This window comes from Pogona vitticeps, chromosome 5, assembly GCF_051106095.1.
Source record: "Pogona vitticeps strain Pit_001003342236 chromosome 5, PviZW2.1, whole genome shotgun sequence".
Lineage (NCBI taxonomy): Eukaryota > Metazoa > Chordata > Lepidosauria > Squamata > Agamidae > Pogona > Pogona vitticeps.
The window spans coordinates 60,923,659-60,948,890 of NC_135787.1; the positions used below are offsets into that span (position 1 = coordinate 60,923,659).

General features: G+C 39.5%; 1 protein-coding gene across 3 annotated transcripts in view; it reads left to right on the forward strand.

Moving 5' to 3' along the window:
• Positions 1-22,804, forward strand: part of TRAPPC11 (trafficking protein particle complex subunit 11) — a 50,955-nt gene extending 28,151 nt beyond the window's left edge. For 2 of the 3 annotated variants that reach the window (XM_020802860.3, XM_078393897.1), the window contains exons 21-30: positions 5,131-5,279; positions 6,332-6,453; positions 7,835-7,954; positions 9,426-9,491; positions 9,580-9,736; positions 10,476-10,587; positions 16,353-16,444; positions 18,619-18,752; positions 19,794-19,961; positions 21,549-22,804. In XM_020802860.3, coding sequence (XP_020658519.3) covers positions 5,131-5,279; positions 6,332-6,453; positions 7,835-7,954; positions 9,426-9,491; positions 9,580-9,736; positions 10,476-10,587; positions 16,353-16,444; positions 18,619-18,752; positions 19,794-19,961; positions 21,549-21,593 — 1,165 coding nt within the window. In that variant the 3' untranslated portion in view covers positions 21,594-22,804. The remainder of the gene's footprint in view (positions 1-5,130; positions 5,280-6,331; positions 6,454-7,834; positions 7,955-9,425; positions 9,492-9,579; positions 9,737-10,475; positions 10,588-16,352; positions 16,445-18,618; positions 18,753-19,793; positions 19,962-21,548) is intronic. The other variant, XM_073001412.2, reaches the window with a different exon arrangement.
• The last annotated feature ends 2,428 nt before the right edge of the window (positions 22,805-25,232 follow it).

Genomic DNA, 25,232 nt, shown 5'->3' on the forward strand with positions numbered 1-25,232 from the left:
GCAGATCACAACCCAATATTGATGACCTTAGGATAAGCAGTAAGAAGAGGAGGTTGGAGACTAAATAGCCACTTATTGAGAGAATAGACATTTTTGACTAAAATTTAAAAAGAAGTAGAATTTTTCTTTCAAATTAATAAACCCCAGGATATAGAGATGGCAATGATATAGGATGCAGTCAAAGCCTATTTTTGTGGCTTTGCAATAGAATTCAATGCACAAAAGAAAAAGGAAACAAACAATACTAAATCCTAATAACATCTCTAAATAAGAAATAGAATTAAAGAAGACACCTACAGCTAAGTACCTAATAAACAAGATAAATATATTACAACATAAAATTAACTTACTAGAACAAGAAATGGAAAAAAAATTAAATTTGCAAGGCAATTTTTTTAAAAAATGCAAACAAACCAGGAAGATGGTTAGCATATAGAATAATAAAAGAGAGAGAAAAAAACAAGGTCAGTGTAATATTGGATAAGGAAGGAAAGGAAATATATAAAGAAAAGGAAATTGAAAAAGAAATTTAAAACTTTTATACCAACCTTTATAAAAAGAAACAGATTGAACAGGAGAAATAGTGGAACTATTTGAATAAACTTCTAGATTGGAGATTTTGTTCTCAACAATAGGAAAACTTAAATAAACCAATTATGGCGAGTGAAATTGGAGAAGCATGGAAAAAACAGAAAAATGAGAAAGCCCCTGGACCAGATGGACTTCTAGCTGAATATTACAAAGCATTTGAAGAAATTTTAAGTCCACACTTCAAGAAATTAATAGAAGACATTGAAACTAGAGGAGAAATCCGATTCATGGAAAGAGTCACATATCTCCTTAATACACAAAACGGTGGCGGGGGAAAAACAAATCAAGAATTACAGACCAGTCTCTCTCTTGAATGTTGACTATAAGATATATATGACAATCTGGGCAACAAGGCTAAAGGAGGTACAGTGGTGCCCTGCATTCCGTCCCAGGAATATTGCTGTTTAGCAAAATCATTGTCATGCGAAAACCCTTTCCCCATTGGAATGCATTGAAACCCAGTTTAATGTGTTCCAATGGGGAAAATACCTCGTCATCCAGTGAAGATCGCCCATAGGGAAGCCATTTTGCGAGCGCCGATCAGCTGTAAAAATGGCTGCCCTGCGAAGCATGGGTCCGGAAAAGACAGGGCAGCCATTTTGCAGAGCCGAAAAAATCATCGTCTTGCGAACGGTTCGCGAAACATGGACCTAATTGATGTCCAGTGAAAATCCCCCATTGGAATGACTGTTTTGCGAATCACTATGGCGATCACAAAAAGTCATCATCATGTGGATTCGTTGTTTAGGGGGGTTGTCGTTTAGCAAGGTACCACTGTACTTGAGGAAATGATACACAAAGATCAAGCAGGTTTCATCCCAAAAAGGAAACTATCATCAAATACCGTGTTTCTCCGATAATAAGACACTGTCTTATTATCTTTTGGGGGAAAGAAAAGGGCAGAGGGCTTATTTTCGGGGGAGGGCTAATTTTAATGACCCGTCATTAAAATAAGCCCTCCCCCAAAAATGTGATCTGAAGAGAAACCAGAGCATTTTCCCCCGAAAGCTGGCGACAGCCGCACCAGCAGCAGCGGCGGCGGCTACTTGGGCTCGGCCAGGGAGGAGACGGAGGCAGGGGAAAGGCAGCAGCTGAGAAGAACTGGGCTTCTCCTTCCTGCTTTCCTGCTTGGCTCCTCTCGCTTTCTGGCTCTCTGCGAAGCCCTCACCACTGGGGAAGCGAAACGAGGAGGAAGGGGAGCCAAAAAGGCGGGCTTTGCTGGGAAGGGGGAAAACACAGCGAGCGAGCGTGCCCGCTCGGCTTGCAGGCGATGCTCCTCGCTTTGCTGCCTTGGTCGCCTCCTCCCCTCCGCCTTGAAGCTTTTGTTCTCCTCCTCTCTGGTCCGGGGGCAGGAGCGCCCGTGCGGCGCCCGCAGGGCTCGTGCCTCTCTCTCCCTCGCGCGCCGGGCAGGGGAGTTCCAGGCGGAGGAGGAGCTGTTGGCTCCCGGGATCCCGTTCGGCGCGCCCTGAGACGAAAGCACTGCCATGAAGGGCGAAGCTCTGCTTTCTCCCTACTGCATTCTGCTCTGCTGAAGGGATGTTTTTTCGCGCCCTCGGTAAGCTTACCCAGGGCGCGAGTAGGGTAATAGGGCTTATTTTCGGGGGAGGGCTTACTTTAGAGGAATCCTACAAATTAAGGGGAGGGCTTACTTTCGGGATAGGTCTTATTATCGGAGAAACACGGTATAAGATCAATAATAAACATTTTGGAATATTATGAAATACATCCAGAAAAGCAAATGATGTTAGTTAATCTCTTTATATGCAGAAAAGGCCTTCAATAATGTTGATTGGGAATTTATGTTGCTGCAATTAAAGAAGATGGAAGCAGAAGGAATTTTTCTGCAAACAATTAAAGCAATATACACTAAACAGAAGGCCAAGATTAAAATAGATGGTCAAGTAACTGAAAATATTCAAACTGAACAGGGCGCAAGGCAGGGTTGCCCACTTTCTCCATTATTAATTATTCTAACATTAGATACAGTGGACCCTCTACTTACAGATGGCTCCACTTACATACTTTTCGAGTTAGACTCCTCTGGCTGCAAAATTTAGGTTCGACTTGCAGCTGGAGAATTGACCTACAGACTGGAAAAAAAAACCAAAATGGAACAAAAACGTCCAGTTACGGATTAATCGGTTTTCAATGCATTGTAGGTCAATGGAGCCTCGATCTACAAAATTTTCGACCTCCAGCCACCATTCCAATACAGATTAATTCCGTAAATCGAGGGTCCACTGTATTCTAAATAGACAAATAAGAGGGAATGCTGGAATTAAGGGTCTCAGAATCAGCAGAGAAGAATTTAAGCTGCAAGCATATGCTGATGATTTAGCAATAATACTAGAAAACCTTCTGGACAGTTTGGAAGAATTAGTGAGAACTATAGAATTCGGAACTGTTGCAAGTCTTAAAATAAATTATCAAAAAACAAAATTCATGACTAAAACATAAAGAAAGAAGATGTGGAAAGACTGGCAAGGAAAACTGATTTTGAGGAGGTACAGAAAGTGAAATATCTAGGAGTTATCATTACAAAAAACCCCAAGTAATTTGATGAAAGAAAATTATCTTACAACACAGAAGGAAATTCAGAAAGACCTGGAAGAATGGAATAAGCTACAAACCCCTATGATGGGAAGAATCTCAACAATAAAGTTGATGATATTACCAAAACTGTTTTTTTTTTCAAGATTTACCATTCTTAATAAATTATAAATACTTCAAGGACTTGGACAGCCTGACTTCGAAATTTGTATGGAAGGCCAAGAAACCAAGAATAAATCTTAGAAGACTGCAAGACTTAAAAGAAAGAGGTGGTTCAGGACTACTGAATTGGATATTATATTATAAGGCATGTGCCATGGTCTGGATAAAAGAATGGATAACATTAGAAAATCAAAGATTATTGAAACTGGAGGGTCATGATCTAAAAATGGGTTGGCATGCATATGTGTGGTATGGAAAGTACAAAGAACAATCACATTTTGCAAAACATATTCTGAAGAAGGTGCTCTGCTTAGTATGGCAAAAATTTCAAACACAAACCTACAAGAAAATTCCAATATGGGTAGCACCAATAGAAGCATTCACTTTCAAAGTATTGAATCAGAAGGGGGCGTTACTCATGTATAAAGACTTATTAACTAAAGATCAGAATATAAAAGATAAACAAGATCTAGAGAAACTGGGCTTAGCTACAGATTGGTGGTCAATGTTGAAATTAGAATCGAGATATAAAAAGGACAAAATTATGGGCTTTTTTGAGGGGGAAGTCCAGGTGGCTGAATTATGGGTTTACACTAATGAGAAAAGAATTTAAAAATGTGTACGTACTTATTGGAATATGACTTAGAGGATGAGCGCGTGAAGGAGGCGATGGTAAAATGGGCACAAAATTTTGGGTACAATATTGATCTTGATGAATGGACAAAGATGTGGAAAGAGAATCATAAAATGATTAAGCAGGTGAATCTTAGAGAAACCATCCTTAAAATGTTTCATATATGGCATTTTACCCCTGTAAGATTGACAAAAATGTCAGAAGGTAACAATAATGTTTGTTGGAAGTGTAAAATAACAAACAAAATCCAGGGTCTTATTATCATATGTGATGGTCATGTGAAAAAGCAAAAAAAAAAAAAAAAAAAAAAAAAAAAAAGATACAGGTTTGGGAAATGGTAAAAGAGATTAAATTTTAAACCTGAAATGTTACTATTGAATATAATGCCAGAAATTATTGACAATGTAGTCTGCTGTACATATTCACAACAGCTAGGTTACTCTGGGCCCCAAAAATGGAAGAGAGACACCAACGATGGATAAGTTATTTAAGGAGCTATTGGATATTGCAGAACTAGACATGCTTTCAAAGGCACTACAGGATCAAGCAAGAGACTTAAGCTGATATATAATTGGGCCCAGAAAAAGACGGGAACTTAGGGGAAAATTAGTCTATAGGGAACCGGTGCTCACCGGAATCCCCTTGAAGATATTCCGATAACCAGACGAGTGTGAAATCTGATACATAGGGGAAGGATGGATGCTTAGCTGTACTTTTTTTGTTTGTTTTGTTTTGTTAATTATCTGTTAGATTGTTAATGTTTTTAAGTTGGTATGTTTAGATATTAATAAAATGGTTTTAAAAAGAAAGCCAGCCCCTCCCATCACTGCTTACAGTTTGACATCTGCTGTATCAGTTTTCCTGCTTCTGAAGTACAGAAAAACCCTTTCCAAAACAGTTCTTTATATCTGCTTTTCCATTTTCAGTTTTGGATTGGGCAAGCTCAGAGCATCCCATAGCCCGTAGGACAGGATCCTAAACACCTATATATCATTTGTGCAAATTATCAATTTAAATATAAGTGGGGAGGTTTGGAGATGGGAAAGCTGTGAGGAGGAGAATGGATCTGGAAGAGTTTTGAGTGGTGTATGGAATAACAACTTGATTGCCTTTTACTTAGTGTTGTTGAGGAGCAAGGCTGTAAGAATTTCAAGATACAGAAGCTTGTTAACCTTATCTTGTTTTTTTTAAAGGATCATTTCTAGGGTGCCAAACATTTCTGTCCAACTTAGTCATGAACCTCCTGCTCTGACAAATGAAATGTACTGTTTTATTGTGACAATTCAGTCAAATGAGAAGACAGTCGCCAAAGACGTGAAACTCACTGCAGGATTAAAACCAGGTACTGTATTTGTTACATTATGTGATAATGGCTTCAGATATTTACAGTATGGTGACCTCATTGTCTCTTATCTGAAATAGTTATAAAATCTTACAAGTAAATAACCAGATAATTGGCGTTAATGGTTAAACAAGTGAGATGTCTGTTTTCGGTAATTAATCCTGGATTAATCCTGCTTCTGCATCAATATCCAGTAATACTGAATGGAAGCGTATTTTTTTTTTAGACAGGACATTCATGTGTAGAAGTTGGCATGTTTTTCCTTTAGAACACAGCAATTAATCCTTAGTTGTACGCCAAAATCTAAATTTAGTTATATGTTATTTTGGTTATAGTAAGAAGAGTGATGAGTTTTTGCAATGCAACTGTTATGCACTATTTTGGCTTACTTATTTTTATTTACTATAGAAATAAATAACTGAAATAAAATCAGAATTGTTTAAACTGAAAGAACAATTTCCTGTGATGATATCATTTATTGTGGTGTTCACATGCCAGCCTATAACGGAACATTCTCCAGGCAACTCCTACAGCAGAATTAAAACAACAGCAGTAGTAAAGAATAGCAGAACAGACTTGTAAAACCTTGAAAAATTACAGTGTAATAATACAAATCTAAAATGCCTGTGACTGGTGTTGAAAAGGTAAGACTGTGGCCCCCAAGCAAGCCTTCTTGGGAAAGTCATTCCATAAATGGGTGCACCACACTTGAAAGAACCCTCAGTTGACAAATTTCATCTTAAAACAAAATCAACCCATGGTGGCTTGAAAATTACAAAACTTTCTGAAAACGTGATGGCATTTCCCCCCTAATCTTGTCACATATTTTTGAAGCATGTTAAAGTTATACAGTATGTCCATAAGAAGAAGATATTCTGTCTTTTCAAGGAAATTTGCATGAGATTCCTTTCCATGAGAGCTGCTTTAATGCATGCATTTAATCTTTGCTTAATTTTGGGGAAATCAATAATTTGGAATCTCTAGTGTTTGTTACTATGGTAGTAATAAGACAAAAGTAATTTTAAAACATTGATTTTTCCATTTGTTTATAGGCCAGGATGCAAACCTTACTCAGAGAACTCACGTGACTCTAAATGGAACAGAAATGTGTGATGATTCTTATCCTGCCCTACTTCCTGATATCCCTCTGGGAGATTTGGAGCCAGGCGAAAAGGTAAGCATGCCCTGTATTTTAGCTGCATAATAATGAAAGCATAGAGGTGGAATTATACTTTGCTCAATATAGGGGGGTTTGGTTTAAATAAGACTACTTAAATTTGTGATGAAAGCAGTAAATTTAAGTAAATAATCACAATTTATTTTCTTAAAATCACGTTTTTGATTGATATTAATTCATGTATTTCGTGAACAGTGGTGCACATTTGATCTCTAAAACATTTTTAATTACAAATAACCAGGATATCATTTACATGATTTGTTTATTGTAAACAAGAGCTAGTTTTTAAGACAGACACAATGGTTTCGTGAGATGAAACACAGTAAAATGGATTTTCCTGTTTGATTGTAAGTAACTTTAGTGTGTATGAGCTGGCTTGATAGCTCAGTGAGAGGTATCTGGCTGTGAAGCCAGAGGTTGGGGTTTCGATTCCTCACTGTGCCTCCTGTGAGAAGAGCCAGCCTGTGTGGTGTTGGGCAAGTTTCACAGCCCTAGGCTACCCCCAGAAGAAGGGAATGGTAAACCACTTCTCAGAACTCTGTACCTAGAAAACTCTGAAAAGGGTTGCCATAAGTCAGAATTGATTTGACAGCACATGATTGTTATTATTAATGTGCATGATAGTGACAGCCATCATTTATTTTTAATAAGCTTGTAAAGGTACACATAGCAAGTTTGTAAAAGGTCTTTACTGTAACTGACTGTAACTAATTGTTTAATGAAAGGAAAGTTTACTATTGTATTGGTTAACTGGAACTTTAAAAAATACAGTGGTGCCTCGCTTGATGACAATAATCCATTCCAGCAAAATTGCTGTACAACGAAATCATCATAAAGCGAAAGTAAAAAACCTATTAGAATGCATTAAAAACCGGTTAATGCGTTCTAATGGGTGAAATACCTCAGATTGATTGCATTTTTAAAGGCTCTTTAATTTAAATGGAGTCATTTTCTCTGGATCATAACTAGACTGCGTCTTTGACTGTGGTTCTACAGACGTTTTTTGCTTAAATTTCATGAGTCGAAGTCATCATAGACATTGGAGAGGGACCTAGGAAGTTGGAGTCTAGAAATACTTGGAGGGTCTCAGCTGCCCACCATTCATGTGAGGCAATAAGTGGAAAACAACTTCTGTATTCTTGGTTCTGCTTCAAAAATATTTTTTGCACACAGAGAAAATGGCAACCATGTCTTTTTATGTAGTAACATGAGAGGAAACTGCAAAAATAGTTTCTTAGAAGTTAAATTTTACATAGGGTTCAGAAAGACCTACACAGTCTTTTAAGCATGACAGTGCTTTAAAATAGGACTTCTGAATTATTGACTTTTTTCCTTTTGGTCTAAACATATTTTTTGTTTTATCTTTCTTTTCTTAAAGCTGGAAAAAACTATATATATTCAATGTGGAACAGTTGGTACTAGGATGTTTCTTGTGTATGTTTCTTACCTCGTGAGTGCGACAATTGAGGGAAAAGAGATTCTCTGCAGGTGTCACAGGGTATGTTGGATTAACAGGAGTCAGAAACCTTCTAAGTGCTTACAAGAAAACATTTACTAATTAAAGTGAATGCTTATGACCGCAACCAGTTTATACATTATGTTGAAATTCAGTTGGTAGGGGCATGGACTTTTTAATTTACAGTTTCCCTTCCTCTCCACCTCAGGTTCTGAGGTTTCCTAGAGATCCCTTTTGACCTGGCAGAGCTTTTAAGAGCTTTGGGACCAGGGTAAGCCTTTAATATCCAAATATTCCACCAATGGCAATTTAAGGGCTCTCCCCTCCATGCTCACAAAGGCTTTCTCAGTTGAAAGGGATCCCTAGGGAAATTCGGAATCTGAAAGGGGCACTATTCCATGGTTGATGACACCATCAGCCTTCTCGGTGATGCCTGTTCCAGTTGTATTCCAGCTAATATGCTCCTTGAATATTAAAAAAGGAAGATGCAGAGGTGCGGGTAAATAGCTATGGTGGCAAACACATGATTCCAGACACAATCATAATATTCAGTTTACAGAACTTCGATTTCCATATCATGCTCAAAATAGATTTAACCAAACATAGCCTATTAGTCATGTACTGTGAGCTTTCAAACCCCTTTCCAGGTGTGTTGCTTGACAAACCTCTCCCCATTTTTGCTCTCTGGCAGGTAGAAAAAAGGAAGCAGTTATTGAACCCCTGGTGATAAGTTTGACTTAGTGAAGCATGTGGTGTCCACATTTGTTATGATGAGATTGGGATGAGAAGTGACTGGTATTGAGGTGGTTAAGTTCCCTGAAGGGGAGTGAAAATCTAAAGGGTTTTTTAAGGTTAATGTGTAGCTGGAAGTCTAATCTTACATTGCTTTAGCACCTGATATGATGAAAATGTCTCTCCTTGGCCTCCCATTCTCATCACCACCATGCCTCTGTAATGCCACGTACCAGCTGTGGAGAATTACTGAACTCTCCAGAGCAAGATTTGGGTACATGGATGGTTGCAAAGGGGAGGGAATGGTTTTTTCTCATTTCCACTGATAAAAGTACCTCTTTAAGCAGAACTATTCAGTCAGATCCTGGCCCCAAAGTGCCATTGATTTAGGGCAACCGCAGTGGTTAAAACACTGTACTGCAGCTAAAACTGTGCTCACGACCTGGGGTTCAAATCCCAGGTAGCCGGCTCAAGGTTGACTCAGCCTTCCATCCTTCCGAGGTCGGTAAAATGAGTACCCAGCTTGCTGGGGGGGGGGCAATGTGTAGCCTGTATAATGAAATTGTAAACTGCCCAGAGAGTGCTTGTAGCACTATGGGGCGGTATATAAGTCCAAATATAAATAAAATAAATAAAATAAATATCATCACAATATATTGAAAATGGTCAATATTGGTTGGAAAAAAGGACTGACACAGGGATGTTAAACACATCTGTTATTTACTATCTGTACCATCAAGATCAGAATTGAAAGGTAACTCACTCTTTCTCTCATGCGCAGGATGAAACTGTTACCATAGAAACAGTGTTTCCTTTTGACGTAGCTGTTAAGTTTGTCTCAACTAAGGTATGTGATGGCAATGTCAGAGAAAGCATAGACTTGATAAATGTTAGGAGTAATAAAATGACCAACCCTTTGTTTCTTTTCCTGGCAGTTTGAACATTTAGATAAAGTCTTTGCAGACATACCATTTTTACTGATGACAGACATTCTAAGTGCTTCACCTTGGGCTCTTACCATTGTTACCAGCCAGCTGCAGCTTTCTCCTTCTATGACACCAGTGGACCAGCTGGAGTCTTACGTGGAGAATGGTGAGAAGCAAAACACACACACTTAAAGAACACACTTCTGGAATAGCAATTAGGGAGTAACCCAAACATACTTGAGAGAAGCAGATATTACTGAATTTAATTTAAAGAGATGTCAGGTAAGGCTGATTTTGCCTTACCTTTTAAAAGTAAAAGCCAAGATATTCTTCAGTCAGATTCCTCATGGACTAAACTGTAGCATGGGCAGTAAGACTTCCTTGCTATTTGCACAAGGAAATATACAAAGTATACTTTGTTGTGCAAGTGGACATGTCACACAGCAATTCCCAGTTGTACAACAGTAAGGAAGGTGGCCCTACTTTACAACACCAACAGGGCTTTCTATTTTGTCAGTATTGAACAGGATCCAGCCAATAGCTGATTAGCCAGATTTCCTTGTACGGTAGTCTCTGTACAAGTCCTCCACTTGATGGGAGCCTTGTCCCACTTATTGTTCTAATGAATGTGTACACTTCAACAGTTAGATGGTTTTGTTTCCTCTTCTATCAAAGATGCCTTCGGCTCAGAAAATTCTGTTTGAATGTTGTATTTCTAGTAGTCCCTTTTTCCCCCTGGGAGGGCAAAAGTTTGAAGTAAGATTAAGCTATGAATCTGAACATACTTACTAGCTTTTGTATGTGCCTATTATTTTGTGCATGTATGAAATAAATGAACAAAGTCATTCAGGATCAAAGTCTCTTTTTAAATTTTATCCTAAATCTGTCCCCCCCCCCCCCGATAGTTGTTTTACAGACAGGAGAGAGTGCTAGTGAATGTTTTTGCCTTCGTTGCCCACCAGTTGCTACTAATCAAAGTGGAGTGGCTACCGGATTTTATGTGATCTCCTGGAAAAGGTAAATATTCCTGTCTTCCTCTCCAGATAGCTCATGGTTGAATGTTGCATACTTTCCCTCTTACTGATGAGTACAGTAGTATAACAGTTCAAAAGTGTATGTGTCCAATTCTGGAAGAATACAAAAAGATAATCACATTTCTTTAACTAAATCTCATCAGCTTTTTAAATAGTTGGGAATGGAAAGGACAACAGCTATGGAAAAAGAAAACACACACTCTTTCATATGCACATAATTCACTGACACACCAATTCACTGACACACCAACACAGCACCAACTAGGGATATGTTGTCTATGCTAAGAAGTCTAGCCATCTAAATTTTGCGAGAAATGTAACTTGCAGAAGGTTCAGACCAAAGAGACTGGCTATCTTCCAGCTGTTCAAACCACACTTTCATCTAGACGAATGAGTTTGCACTTCTCTTTAACAAGAATGCCTCTTTTAGCAGGGCATTCTGGGAACCAAAATGCAATAAGAATAGTTTCCATAATATACTGGTTAAAAACAGAGATCAACAAATGTTGGTTCAGAACAGAATTTTGGCTCTTCTGTATGGACTCAATTTTGTACTCAACCAGGAGGAACAGAATGGTTTGTGGAGCATATAAGAGACCATCTTATGCCTTGAGGCCTCTATAAAGCCTTTTAGCTTACATGCCACCAGACTCTCCCCTTTGGCTTTCCTAGCCTGCATAACCATATTAAAAGAAAATCCACATGCAAGTCAAAGCCTGTATATAAGTCTTATATGCTTTCATGTCAAATCCATGTTGTACAACTGGACACCATGTCACATGGAAATTCCCAGTTATACAACAGTAAGGACCGTGCCCATGAACACTTCCTTATCTATGCAAATCTTTCTCTTTTCACAATTCCAGCTGTTATGCAAGAATGAGGAGACTATGATCTAAGCCATGCAAAGTAAAATCTTTATTTTAGCAGCCTTTACACACCAGATTTTTTCTGTGTATAAGATGCTACTGTTCCCTAAAATTGTTACACCAGAAGTCCCCAACCCCCAGTCTGCGACCCGGCAGCAGTCTGTGGCCTGACCGTGGACACACATCTCCTGCCGCCCCACAAGCACAGAAACATTACCCCCCAGTTCAAAACCATGCTGCAAAACCCACCCAAAACCATTTTTAAAAACCAGAAAGTAGCACCTTACCTTACCAGGCAGTCCAAAGCCTTCTCCAGTCACACTCTAACTACTGAGGCGAAAGAGCTACAAAGAAGTAGCCTCTTCGCTACCAACAGTTAGCAATTTAAACTTCCCGCCTTTTCTACCTGCCTTTTTGTGTTCGTAACTGGAAGCTCCAGCTGTAAGTCAAAGCAAAATTTTGCGGCTGGAGCTGGATGTAAGTCGAAATGGTCATAAGTTGAGACGCTCGTAAGTCGAGGCACCACTATATTTATTTATTTTAAATTTTCGAAACAAATACAAGAATACCCCAATACCCACGGAACCCTTTGGAGCAATACTTTTATTACGAAGTTCCTTTCCAAAATTATAATGATTGCTATTTAGAGGCTTTCCCCTTTCCTTTCACTAATTCATATTCAATAAATCTACCCCAAATAGCATAAAAATTAAACTTATTTCCTCTCTTTTCATCTTAAGTTTAGTAGTCAATTTATCATTTAAGGCAATGTCTCATACTTCATTACACCAAACTTCTAATTTAATATCATTTTTATCTTTCCAGAATCTAGCTATTAATATTCTAGCACATGTCATAAAATTAGAAATCAATTCCTTTGAGCAATAATCAAGTTCTAGCTTATTAAAAAAGTGACAGCAAAGCAATTTTAGAATTAAATTCGATATCTTTTCCAAATAGATCACATATTTCCTTAAAAATCAATTTCCAAAATTTCTGAATCAATTTACACTCCCACCACATATGATAATATGTGCCGATTTCTTCATCACATTTCCAAAAAGCCTTAGAATAGTCTGAATTTATTATGTTCAATTTCACCGGAGTCATGTACCACCTTAAACTAATTAATTTTTTTTCCTTTATTCTTTTTAATCTTAAAACTCTCATCTTCCAAATTTTTGTCCAATCCTCTGTTTTAATTTCTGTCTTTAAAGCATGTTCCCAAATTGATTTCAAAACGTCTATTTCAGTCTCTTTTTCCTCTTGTTCCAAAATTAGGTTATAAATTCTACAGTGGTGCCTCGACTTACAAACTGAATTGGTTCTAGAACTCTGGTCGTAACTCGAAATGGTCGTAAGTTGAAGCACCATTTCCCATAGGAATGCATTGAAATGCAATTAATCCATTCCGTCGGAAGAAAAAAATCACCAAAACCAAAACAAAACACTGCAAGACCCATCGGAAGCATGATTAATCCATTCTGGCTGAATGGGGGGGGGGGGGGGTAAAGAAAAGCAAACAAACTGTGCAAGACCCTCAGAAATGCAAAAAAAGCAAAGCAGAAAGCAAACAAACCCACAAGACCTATTGGAAATGGGGGAAAAAACCCAAAAAGCAAACCCCGCAAGACCCATCGGAAATGTGAAAAGAAAAAACCAAAAAGCAAACAAACCCCCCAACACCCATCGGAAATGGGGGAAAACCCCCAAAAAGCAAACAAACCCCGCAAGACCCATCGGAAATGGGGAAAAAATAACCAAAAAGCAAACAAACCCTGCAAGACCCATCACAGCAAAGAAACATAATACCACCACCCAGCCCAAAAACATACTGCAAAACCCACCCAGAACAGTTTTTAAAAATCAGAAAGCAGCACCTTACCTTACCAGGCAGTCTAAAGCCTCCTCTGGTCGCACTCACTCTAACTGTTGGGGTGAAAGAGCTACAAAGAAGCAGCCTCATCGCCTACCAACAGTTAGCAATTTGAATTCCCTGCCTTTTTTCCCTGCCTTTTTCTGTTCGTAACTGGAAGCTCTGGGCGCAAGTCAAAGCAAAATTTTGTGGCCGGAGCTGGTGGTAACTCGAAATGGTCGTATGTTGGGTCATTTGCAAGTCGAGGCACCACTGTACTACTCCCTCCCTCAAAGCATCTTTCTGCATGTCTTCATGTGAATGATAGAAATTGTTCATACTTAGTACATTCTCTACATTTGCCATTAGTCTTCAACCATTCAGTCATCCAGCTATCTAATTGTATATAATAATACCATGATAGTTTATTAGTTTGAAGTTTAACTATAATTTAGTCCTTTGATCTCATTTTAATCATCCAGTCCTTCAATCTGGCAACTTTCTTATCCTTAAACAAATCAGCTAAACCCTTCAAGTTTGCCGCAAAAGTTTCTATTTCGGCCACTAATTTTTAGTGGCGAAGTAAAGGGACATAACTTTTTTTATATTTGTTCCAGACATTTAAAAAATGGCTGTTCACCTGATTTATTGTATTTCTTTTTACTACATTAAACAAATATTTTTCAATATTCCCATTTATTTCTGAGGATTCCATATCCCACCAAATTAACCTTCCTTTATTATATACAGTGGTGCCTCGTATAACGAGTGCCCCGTTTAACGACGAATTCGCATAGCGATGGCAAAAATGCCATCGCTTTTGCGATCGTATAACGAAGGTGCCTATGGGGAAAAATCGCTTTGCGATGTTTTCCCCATAGGCACCATTTTCCCCCAGCTGAGCGGCGGGAGCCTCCAAAGGAGCGCTCACGCCACTCAGCTGGGGGAAAATGCCTGCGGTGGCCTTCGAAGGACCCTTCCGAAGGGTCCTTCTGAGGCCACCGTGGGGGGAGGGTGGGGGGATCCGATACCTGTCATGCATCCTGGGCTCGGATCCCACCCGCCGCCGGTTACCCAGCCTTGGGTAACCGGCGGCGGGTGGGATCCGAGCCCGGGATGCCGGAAAGGCATCCGGATCCCCCCGCTCTCCCACCCTCACCCCGCGGCTTGGATCGGACCCGCGGGGGCTAGCCCTGCCATGGCTGGACTCCCAAGAGTCCAGCCATGCCCGGGGTAGCCCCCGCGGGTCGGATCCAAGCTGGATCCAAGCCGCGGGGGGAAGGTGGGGAGACCCGATGCCTGTCAGGCATCCTGGGCTCGGCAGCGCGGGGTGGGGGTGACAGGGTGGAGGGGTCCCGAAGGTTTCCAGGCTTTTTCGTGGAAGCCTTCGGGATCCCCCCCACCCTGTCCCCTTCGCTGGCAGCCACCCCCCGCCGCTTTCCCCAGCCTGGATCGGGCTCCTGGGAGTCTGATCTCGGCTAGGGAAGGCAGCGCGGGGCGGCGGGGACAGGGTGGAGGGGTCCCGAAGGCTTCGGGATCCCCCCCCCACCCTGTCCCCTTCGCTGGCAGCCACCCCCCGCTGCTTTCCCCAGCCTGGATCGGGCTCCTGGGAGTCCGATCTCGGCTAGGGAAGGCAGCGCGGGGCGGCGGGGACAGGGTGGAGGGGTCCCGAAGGCTTCGGGATCCCCCCCACCCTGTCCCCTTCGCTGGCAGCCACCCCCCGCTGCTTTCCCCAGCCTGGATCGTGCTCCTGGGAGTCCGATCTCGGCTAGGGAAGGCAGCGCGGGGCGGCGGGGACAGGGTGGAGGGGTCCCGAAGGCTTCGGGATCCCCACCCCCCACCCTGTCCCCTTCGCTGGCAGCCACCCCCCGCTGCTTTCCCCAGCCTGGATCGGGCTCCTGGAAGTCCGATCTCGGCTAGGGAAGGCAGCGCGGGGTGGCGGGGACAGGGTGCAGGGATCCCGAAGGCTTCCAGGCTTTTGCCTGGAAGCCTTCGGGATCCCCCACCCACCCTGTCCCTGCCAGTTTTTAGTCCATTGGAACGCATTAACCAGGTTTTAATGCGTTTCAATGGGCTTTTTAATTTCGCTTTACGATGTTTCCGTATAGCGACGTTAATCCTGGAACGGATTAACGTCGCTATACGGGGCACCACTGTATAATATATTTAATAAATCTTAGTTGATTAGCTATATATTAATTTTTATATTAGGAATGGCACATACCTTGGCTCTGTCAACAGGCTTCTTTCAGTCATAAGGCTTAGCTTCCTACAGTCAGGAGACGTAGTTTCCTCCAATCATGAGCCTTATGGCACTAATGTCAGCTGATGCTGAAGAAACCAATTGGAATACACCTCCTGAAGGTGGAGCCTGTAGGCTCAAATTCAACAGAGATTCAAAATATCTGACACTCTGAGCCCAAAGAATGAATATTCAAACTAGGTTTTCTTAATTTGGGGGTTAGAGAAGTGGCGTGTGTGTCTTATAAACGGGGGCTTGTTATAAACGGAAAAATATGGTATATAATATGGGAAGGACCAGTAGTGGTTGAATTCCACTACTGAATTTAGAATATCATTTGAGCTATATCTTGGTAGTATTTTAAGGATAAATCCAAATTCAGAGACCAGGATCGTTCTGTGGGATTTAAAGTTACTCCTGAATCCACACCCTTTGTATGTTTTTTGTACTACAAATGTGGGACCAGGATTAATACTTTTGAAAAATGAGTATTGATTAGAAAGAGCTGCTGAAAACTGATATTTTATTTGTTAGTGTTTTGGAAGCTATATTATAGCTGAAACACATTATAGAAAACTAATGTAATAATACTACATTATATATATGCCTGTAATATATGTTTGCCTTTCCATCCATTTCAAGAAGGATAGCCATGATGGTTATAGCAAAAGCAAAACAATCCTGTAGCTAATTAATGTATTTTTTAAATTAAATTGTGAAAATTAAGTAGTCATTTCTCTAAAGAAACTCATAAAAATAAATTATCTCAACTTTTTTTAAAGGAGCTCAGCTCTGAAGAGCACACCTGTTGTTAATACTGTAATCACACTCCCTCATGTTATTGCAGAAAGCATCCCGCTCCATGTTAATGCAGGTAATATTACTGTATGAATAAAAGCATGTTCTCCTTCATGTGCTTAGTTTAGAAAACTCTCCCCACTTTTTTGCTGTCTTTAATTTGTTTCGGGGAGTATGTCATGAGATGTTCTTGTATTAATCCTGTTTGGGGACAAAGTGCATACTTCTCTCAGGGTCCGACTACATTACAATATATTCCACCAATTACTTTGGTTTCAGCACAGTGCAAATTGATTAAAAATTTCTCCACCACGTATCATTATTGTAAGTGCAAAGGAAAGTTGCACTTTTCTTCAAGGAATCTTTTAATTTTTAGGTGGTTGTGTATTTTAAATCACACTACATCATGCTTAATTTTTTTACCTGTTTTTGATTATGTGAACAGCTGTGTCATTGTATTCTAGGAGTGGGGGCCTTCCCTGTGTTGACATCTTGGTGATGTTTTTGAGACAGTGGGGTATGCTTTCCCATCGAGAAATCACATCTGCTATCCAACCTGTTAATTTTTCAACTTGAACAGTACATCACATAGATGCTGGAGTCTTTCTGTTTGTAACATTGACCCAGCACTATGCCACTAAGAATTTTTTTTAAGGGGGAAATTAGTTTTGGAGATGACAATTATGGACAAGGACAGAATTGCAGGTGGAGTCAGGACAGACTCATGTGGGGATCAAAGTGCCACCTTGGGTCTCTTTAAGGCCATTTAAGGAGCAGTGTAGTCCCTGCACTGAATCAACCAGTTCAATTGAGGCTGCCTGATTAGGAAGGGGATAGCAACACAAAAAGCACTTGATGTGGAAATTCATACAGTAATGCCCCAACACCACTCTCAGATTATTTGGACAGTGTCGTCGCACCCTTATAGATATCTCTTCATTATTCATTAAAGATTGGTGCTTACACAAGTCACCATAAAATAAAAGAAGGGCAAAGAAATCAACAGGCAGCAGCAGCACTGTTGCAATTTATATTACGCTTCCCTAAACTTGTGCCTTCCAGGTGTTTGGGATTTTAACTCTAATAATCCCCAGCGTTTGTTGAACTAAGGAGACCTTTTAAGCATTTTATCCATCAGAGAAAAAACAAGAACCACAGAAGAATGGAGATGTTGGCCTTGTTTGTTTATATATTTGCATGTGAGATCCCATCCTTCAAAGGGTAAAGTGTCCTTTTAAAGAGAAAGGTGGAGTAAAAATAAATAAATAAATAAAAGAAAGAAAGAAAGAAAGAAAGAAAAAAGAAAAAGAAGGAAAGAAAGGGTTGCTTAGGTAGGTTAGACTAAGATTGTGGTTAGACTAAGAAATAGTTGCAAGAATTCTGTTTGGAATTGTGGAATTTGATGTCCTGTGGGCATGGTAGTCTCCACAACCATGAGTTTTCAGTTGTACAAGCTGGACATCTTGTTTAAAGCAATGCAGTAATGAATGCTCCTTTATGTGCACTTTGAAAAAGCACAGCTGCTCAGACAATGGACTGTTGTGTGAGCAGCAGAAACTGATTCTATCAGTGAGTGGTCCAGGTCATCCAGCAAACTTCATAGTTTAACAGGGATTTGAACCCAGGATCTCGGGTCGAGGTCTCCTTAACACAAACTGTTTCATAACACTTGATCCTTGAAAATGACCCCTTAATCTCAAATGGCAGCCCATAGGCAAAGGTCTCACTACCTCCAGCCATGAAGAAACTTTTTAACTCCCTTTTTCCTTATTAAAGTGATGACACTGAAATGGATTAATGTTTTCACATTTTAATAAGTTAATGGTTTGGTCTTCAGTCTTCCATTGTTTCCTTAGTGATAGGAAGCCTTAAATGTCATTCCTGTTTCTAAAAACAAAACCTTAAATAGGCTATGCTGGTTCCATTTTTAAAAAATCTGTGCTGTGATTCACTTTTCCCTTTCACTTGGTACTCATGATTGACATATGGATGACAGTTGGAATTTGCCTTGCAGCCTTTCAGCACATTTCAGTTTATGAAAAGAGAACTAATTACAGTATATTTTTCTCAGTCCTACTTTAAGTCACAATGTTTGCAGGATTAATTGCATGCTCGATTACTTAAAAACAGTTATAATCCTCTTGGTCTGTTAGGTATAAAATCCTAATGCTAATGCATTTTAGCAAAGTTGAAACAAAAATAAGAAATGTCTTTGCTTCTGTGTAAACTTCATGGACTTTGTTTCCAAAGATCTGCCCTCGTTTGGTCGAGTTCGAGAATCCTTGCCTGTAAAGTATCACCTTCAGAATAAGACTAATTTAGTTCAAGATGTAGAAGTGTCAGTGGAACCCAGCGATGCCTTCATGTTTTCTGGCCTTAAGCAGGTATGGGTTTTGGTGACAAGCTTAGACTTTTGGACCTCCTTCAGATCTTGTTTGTGCTGAAATCTCCAGACTGTGCCTGCTCTATATCTGCAATTATCCCTATTAATCTGTAAAAATAAACACAGGACTAATTCATGGGTCACAGCTGCTGTTCTTTATTGAGTTTATTTGCTACTTAGATAACAAAGTTATTTGCTGACAAAAGGCTGCTTGCTTTCTTGCCCTGTTGCTCAGTTTATACAAATAAACTCAGTTTATACAAATACTCACCTATACCTTACAACCTTGTTAATTTGTCAGTTCCAGCTACTCCTTTGTCCTCAAAGCATGTGCAAAATTTTACATCCAAGAAGAGAGAAATTTTGAGGAATGAAATTTCCAACAGTTCCTAGTTTGGGAAAAGAGTGACTTTATATGTAGATCCTTATATGTAAATACTACAATTTTTTTTTATATTACAAACCGAAAGCCGAAATATAGTATCAAGTACTTTAGGGAACATTACATTTATCAATAATGAACATGTGTCTGGAAATGGGAGTTTAAACAAAAGGAAAAGAGAGAAGGATGATGACAGTAAAAGTATAGATTTCTCCTAGAAAACTGTATGATTTTTCTTTGTGCCCTGTTACATGGAAGGTTCCAGTAGGGTTTTTAAAACAGCATGTGTCATAAATAGAGAGAGATAAAACACACAAACAGGCTTTGAACTCATTAACATTGCAAGGCTCCATGCTAACATACATAGAAGGTTCCAGTCATAAGTGACTGGTATTTAAGTAGCAAATAAATAATTTTCCAAAGTCTGACTCAACTAGATTCATGAAAACTGCTGAATGTGCTGGTTTATCAGGAAGGTTGAAATTGCAAGGATGGTATTGAAGAAGAGTGGAGACTTTCCAGGATTCAGTGGGAATAATTATGATTATCTTTTTCAAGTATTTAATATAACTGTTTGTCAGATGTATTAAATATTTAAAAGTATCTAGAGATCTAAAATAAACAAGTATTCTGATGGGAGATTTTCTACTATACCTCTAGATAAGGTTAAGGATCCTGCCTGGTACTCAACAAGAAATGTTATATAACTTCTACCCTCTCATGGCTGGATATCAACAGCTGCCTTCACTGAACATCAACCTGCTCAGGTTTCCACACTTCACTAACCAGCTACTTAGAAGGTTTATACCAACACATATATTTGTAAAGGTAACAGCAACAAAACTGTTTTATAGAACTTTTCACCACATGTTTCACCTTTAGCAACAATATGTTTGAATATATAGTCAGCTGATGTTAGATTTCTCAGGCTGATGTAACAACTATTAGAGAATTACAAAGTGTTACAGTGGAGTATGTTTGATACTTATTTAATTGAGCTTCTAACAATTATGTTAAGGTGGCCTAATTTTTCTTTATAGGAAAATTCAGAATATCCATTCAGTCTTGATAAATGTACTTCAGTGCTCAAGCTTCTCCCCTATTGAAGTGGTCCAAACTGAAATCAGGAAGAAAAAAAAAACCACAACTGCCATTCCTTATTATATTTCTTTCAGTGCTTTGAAAGAAAGAAGGCACATTAAAATACGTTTTCAAAATAATGTATCTTTCTGGGTTGCAAGGAAATTACCAGGATGCTAAACCACATTTGTGAATAACGAACTGGAGAAAGCCAAACACAAAGTTAAAACTTATATGGCTTCTTTGGTTTTAACTAAACGTTATGATAGTCGAGTTAGTTACTGTGAATATATATTGGCTGTTTTCTCCCCCTGCCTTGCCTTTTTCATGTTGGAATTACACAGAAGTGACATGTCCAGGCAAAGTTAATGAAAAAATGCAAATTGTTTTTGCAAACTATATAGTCAAATGAACCAATTCCTCCTCCTTCATAGCAAATAAACCTTGCATTCTGCTTGATTGCACTACAGCCAGAAAGAATGGGTGTTTCCCACAGATTCTGATAATCAGTGTACTATTTAGATCAGTCATTTATATTTGCTGCCAGCTAGAGACATAAGCCTGTTGTCCCAAGAGAAAGAAGCTTTCAGCATGTCCTGAGTTGTAAGCTCTTCTTGGCTGTGTTTGGAGAATTTTTGCCTAGTATCTTGATGTAACAGCCTCTTGTAACTGTCTCTTGTTTTTCTCATTTTCTGAAAATTAAATGAGATTCTTAAAATCTGGTGGGATACTAGTCTTGTCAATAACTTTTAAGTGTCCATTTATGAGGTAAATATTTGTCTTCTGTGGGAGTCAAGGATGGTATGCTATTGTTAGTGTCTCAAAATGATAGACAGAAGATAAGTATGTTTTTCTATTGGAAATTCAGTTAATTATGGAAATTCAAAAAAGTGAGGGATGATTTTTCTCTTCTTACTGATAGATATATAATCAAACTAAGTATCTTCCTTTTTTGGAACTTTACAATTTGGGTTAGAACAAAATAGTAAACCAAAAAGAAGAATATGTATGTATGAAATCTCACAATCTACTTCCATAAACAAGTGAATTTAAGGCAGATATTCTTCAGTGCAATAACCTGAACTTTCTTCTAGCCTAAGTTTAATAATGGTTGTTCTAACAATCCTTCAGTACCTATTGCACTCCATAATTTATATTAAATACATTTATGGATAGAAATGCAGGCAAAATGTGTTGGATTATCATATGGTAGATTTATACGTTTAGACTCAGGTGAATTGTAAAATATATGAAATATACAAAAGTATGTAGATTGTGCATTTCAATGGTATATATATTTGCAAGAAAATCTTACTTTCCCCCCTCTTCTTAAAGCCACAGGGCCATCAACCAGATGATGCTTCTATTGCTGCTGCATAACTGAAGATGCACACTCAAGGGGAACAATTTTTCACAGACTGCATACAACTTTGCTTATTTTTCAAATTGTAGCTACAAAAAATATATCCCTAAATTGATAACAACTGTCAGGATCAATTATTTCTGTTTGTGGATTTTATTCTGAAAAATAAATATACAGGAGAAAGCTAGTCCTCTTTATTTAACATACTCTTACACACCCCACCACCTTTTTGACTTTCCAGAAGGTTTAGCAGAAGTGTTGTTTATTATGTGTATGGAATATTTTGTCAATATGAGATAACTTTATGAAAAAGCTTGTGTAAAGTTTTCAAGAGATGCGATGATTGTGGCTTTTATTACAATAACTGATCTGGCTTCCACACCATATAGAATTAAATTTTGTGCTATTCTGTATTCCAAATAAGTGACAGGCTCCATGTTTCCTTATTGTCTTACCAAGCTCTGATAATTCCAACCCTAAATTATAAAATATGTCATTTTGTGGTCACATTTGGGTAGTGTTTGAGACTAGTTGACTACTACTAGTTTTGCAGTGATTACTTTAAGGTTGTGTTTGAGGGCTTATGGAAAGGCAAATACAATATATTGGTAAGGGTTTCTTTTGAGGGATCCCATAACACTGAAAAATGAATGGTTTTCAAGGAGAGCTTTATATAGCTCCAAAACCTTAAGACAAATGCAGGGATGTCAATTGTTCCTGGTTGCTGGTGGTTTCTTTCAAGAGGAGCAGAGAAACCCTACATAATGCAAAACTAGGGAATGGCATGACCCCATGTCAGGTAGCCACACAGGAAGTGCTGACCATTCTTGCAAATCTTTCTTGTAAAGCTTTGCAGCTTTTAGGGCAGCTTTTTGATAAGGTCATGCGTATGTGAATATACATCTTACTAGTTTAACGTAGGCCACCTATCATTTTTCAACTCAAAATAATTTTCTACTGTAACCAGTAGTAATTAAACATCAACTGGAAATCATTTTATAGAAAAGGCCTCTACTCTGCAGCAATATCATCTAGTTGGTTTAAAAAACTGCCTTTTTTATCGGGATAATTCCATGCAGAATGCTTGATAATTAAAATGAAGAAAAATATAGCTTATCAATGTTCATGTGATATCATCTTTAGAAAATTCAAATTAAATCATGTAAATGAAAGCTGTTTTGTGTATTTTTTCCATTGTTTAATAAATTAATTTAATCTTTGTCTTTTATGTTTTTTTCTCTTTGATATAAAGGAGGCTTAAAGGTAGTATAATATAATGGCTAACAGTGTGAATTGGGAAATTGAGAGTTGCCCATGGGGATTAGCATCTATTACTTTCTTTTCATTCTTCATTCTTTTTTGCTTCCCTTATGTTGTGTCTTTCTAAGTTATGTTGCTTCTCCTCTGCAGAAACTTCACAGCCCTCTTCAATACCATTGGTTCTTACCTTATAGTACTGCATTGCTGTCTATTTCTACTTATTATTAGTTGATCTTGCAGCTCCATTAATCTCAGGTACCCAGCAGTCTCTCACTCCTGTATACAATTCCAACATCTTATTTTTTTCTTCCCTTAATTCCTGGAATTCTCAGAATAATTATTTCGTTGAACTAAAAGGGAGCTGTGTGGTCATTACAAAATACAAATGCAAAAGTATGTGATACCTTTATAGACAACAAAAAATTATACAATCTGCTAGATTTCATGGATCAGGACCACTTTGTCAGGGTGTACCAGTGTGAAGAATTTAAAGTCCAAAAGTTCATGGCACAATGGATTTTGACAGGTAAGTTACTCTTAGATGTAAAGTCCAAAAGTTCTTAGCAAGATGGATTTTACCAGACACATCTTTCTTAGAGGCAGCTGTGGATTGTATATCACACCCCAGTTTTAACTTTAAAACAGCTTCAATGCAGCCTGCATCACTCCTGACTTACATTTAAGAAATACTTTGAATATGACTTACAAATTGTATGCTAATTTCCTGGAGATATGTGGCAAAAGGTCTCATTTTGGAAGATTGTCATTCCATTACTTTCTTTAAAGCAAGCCTGGATTTTTTTTACTCTTCAAAGAAAATTTGTCTTTTTTACTATTTCTGTGACATTTCATTGCCCTCCAAACATCTCCCTTCCTGGCCAGGAAGCTGCAGCAATGTACAGTGGTGCCTCGCTTAATGAGTGCCCCGTTTAATGAAAAAATCGCATCGCTTTGCTTCAAGCTCCCCGGTCCACCCCCCAGCCTGTCTCCGATGCCGGTAGCCTCCCCGCGCCACCTACCCAGGCCGTTCTCGGACACCTAGGTGTCCGAGAACGGGCTGGGTAGGCGGCGCAAGGAGGCTTTAAGCGGCGGGGACAGGCTGGGGGGTGGATCGGGAAGCTTGAAGCCTCCCCGCGCTGCTTACCCAGGCCGTTCCCGGACTTCTGGAAGTCCGAGAACGGCCGGGGTAGGCGGTGCGGAGAGGCTTCAAGCTCCCCGATCCACCCCCCAGCCTGTCTCCGCCACTTAAAGGGTAACCGGTTGGTGGGATCCAAGCCCGGGATGCCTGAAAGGCATCCCAATCCCACCACCCTCCCCCCGCAGCTTGGATCCGAGCCGCAGCGGCTACCCCAGCCATGGCCGGACTCTAGGGAGTCCAGCCATGGCTGAGGTAGCCGCCATGGGTCAGATCCAAGCCACGGGGGGAGGGAAAAAAACCGGATAATCCGTTCCAATTGGAACGGATTAACCGGTTTTCAATGGATTCCTATGGGAAATGGTGCTTCACATAACGATGTTTTCACATAACGTTTTTTTTTCTGGAACCAATTAACATCGTTATGCGAGGCACCACTGTATCTATTTTGCAATGCTGTTGCTCGTGTCTTTCATGAATGCTCAGTCGTAAGTGGTTGTTTTCCCCTTTTGAAAGGCCATTTTGAGGATCAATATTTCAGCCTCTGCAATCCGGATTATTTCCAAATCAAAAGCAAGTTGGTGGGACCAGCCATTATTTTTCAAAATAAGCAAAATTGGTATTTTCAATTTGTATGAGATATTTTAAATCTGGGTATGTTAAGGTTGTTTGTTTCTGCAAGGTGTGGGGAAGCAGTTTTATTTTTTTTTTTAAGTCTTAACTAGAGCTGGGCACAAACTGCCAAACCAGTGGTTTGTCCTGGTTTGTTCTTCAGCTGGACAAGTTTTGGTGCTTACCAGCCCCATCTCCTCTTGTGAGTGCCCACTCAGAAGTAGTACTCCAACTTCCCTGCCCTGCCTCCTCTGGGTGTTACCTCTGAGTGGGCACCTATTAGAGGAGGTAGGGCTGGGAAGCATCTAGTACCCCTTTAGCTGAAAAATGAACCAGCACAAATAGCAGGTTCGGCAGTTCATGTCAATCTCTAATCATAACTCAACAATCCTTTGCTCAAACTTCCACAAATTTGGCACAGAGCAAGAACAAACTGTTACATTGTGTCAAATTTGGTGCTGATCTGAAGTTCAGTTTCAAGGCTATAATTTTTTTGTTTGGGGTGCCCTCATTTTTACAATTGCCTTGTACCAGGGGTCTCAAACTCAATTTACCTGGGGGCCGCTGGAGGCAGAGTCTGGGTGAGACTGAGCTGCATCAGATTTTCCGCCAAGCGGAGCAAGAGCCCGAGAAAGCCACCCAGGAGTTT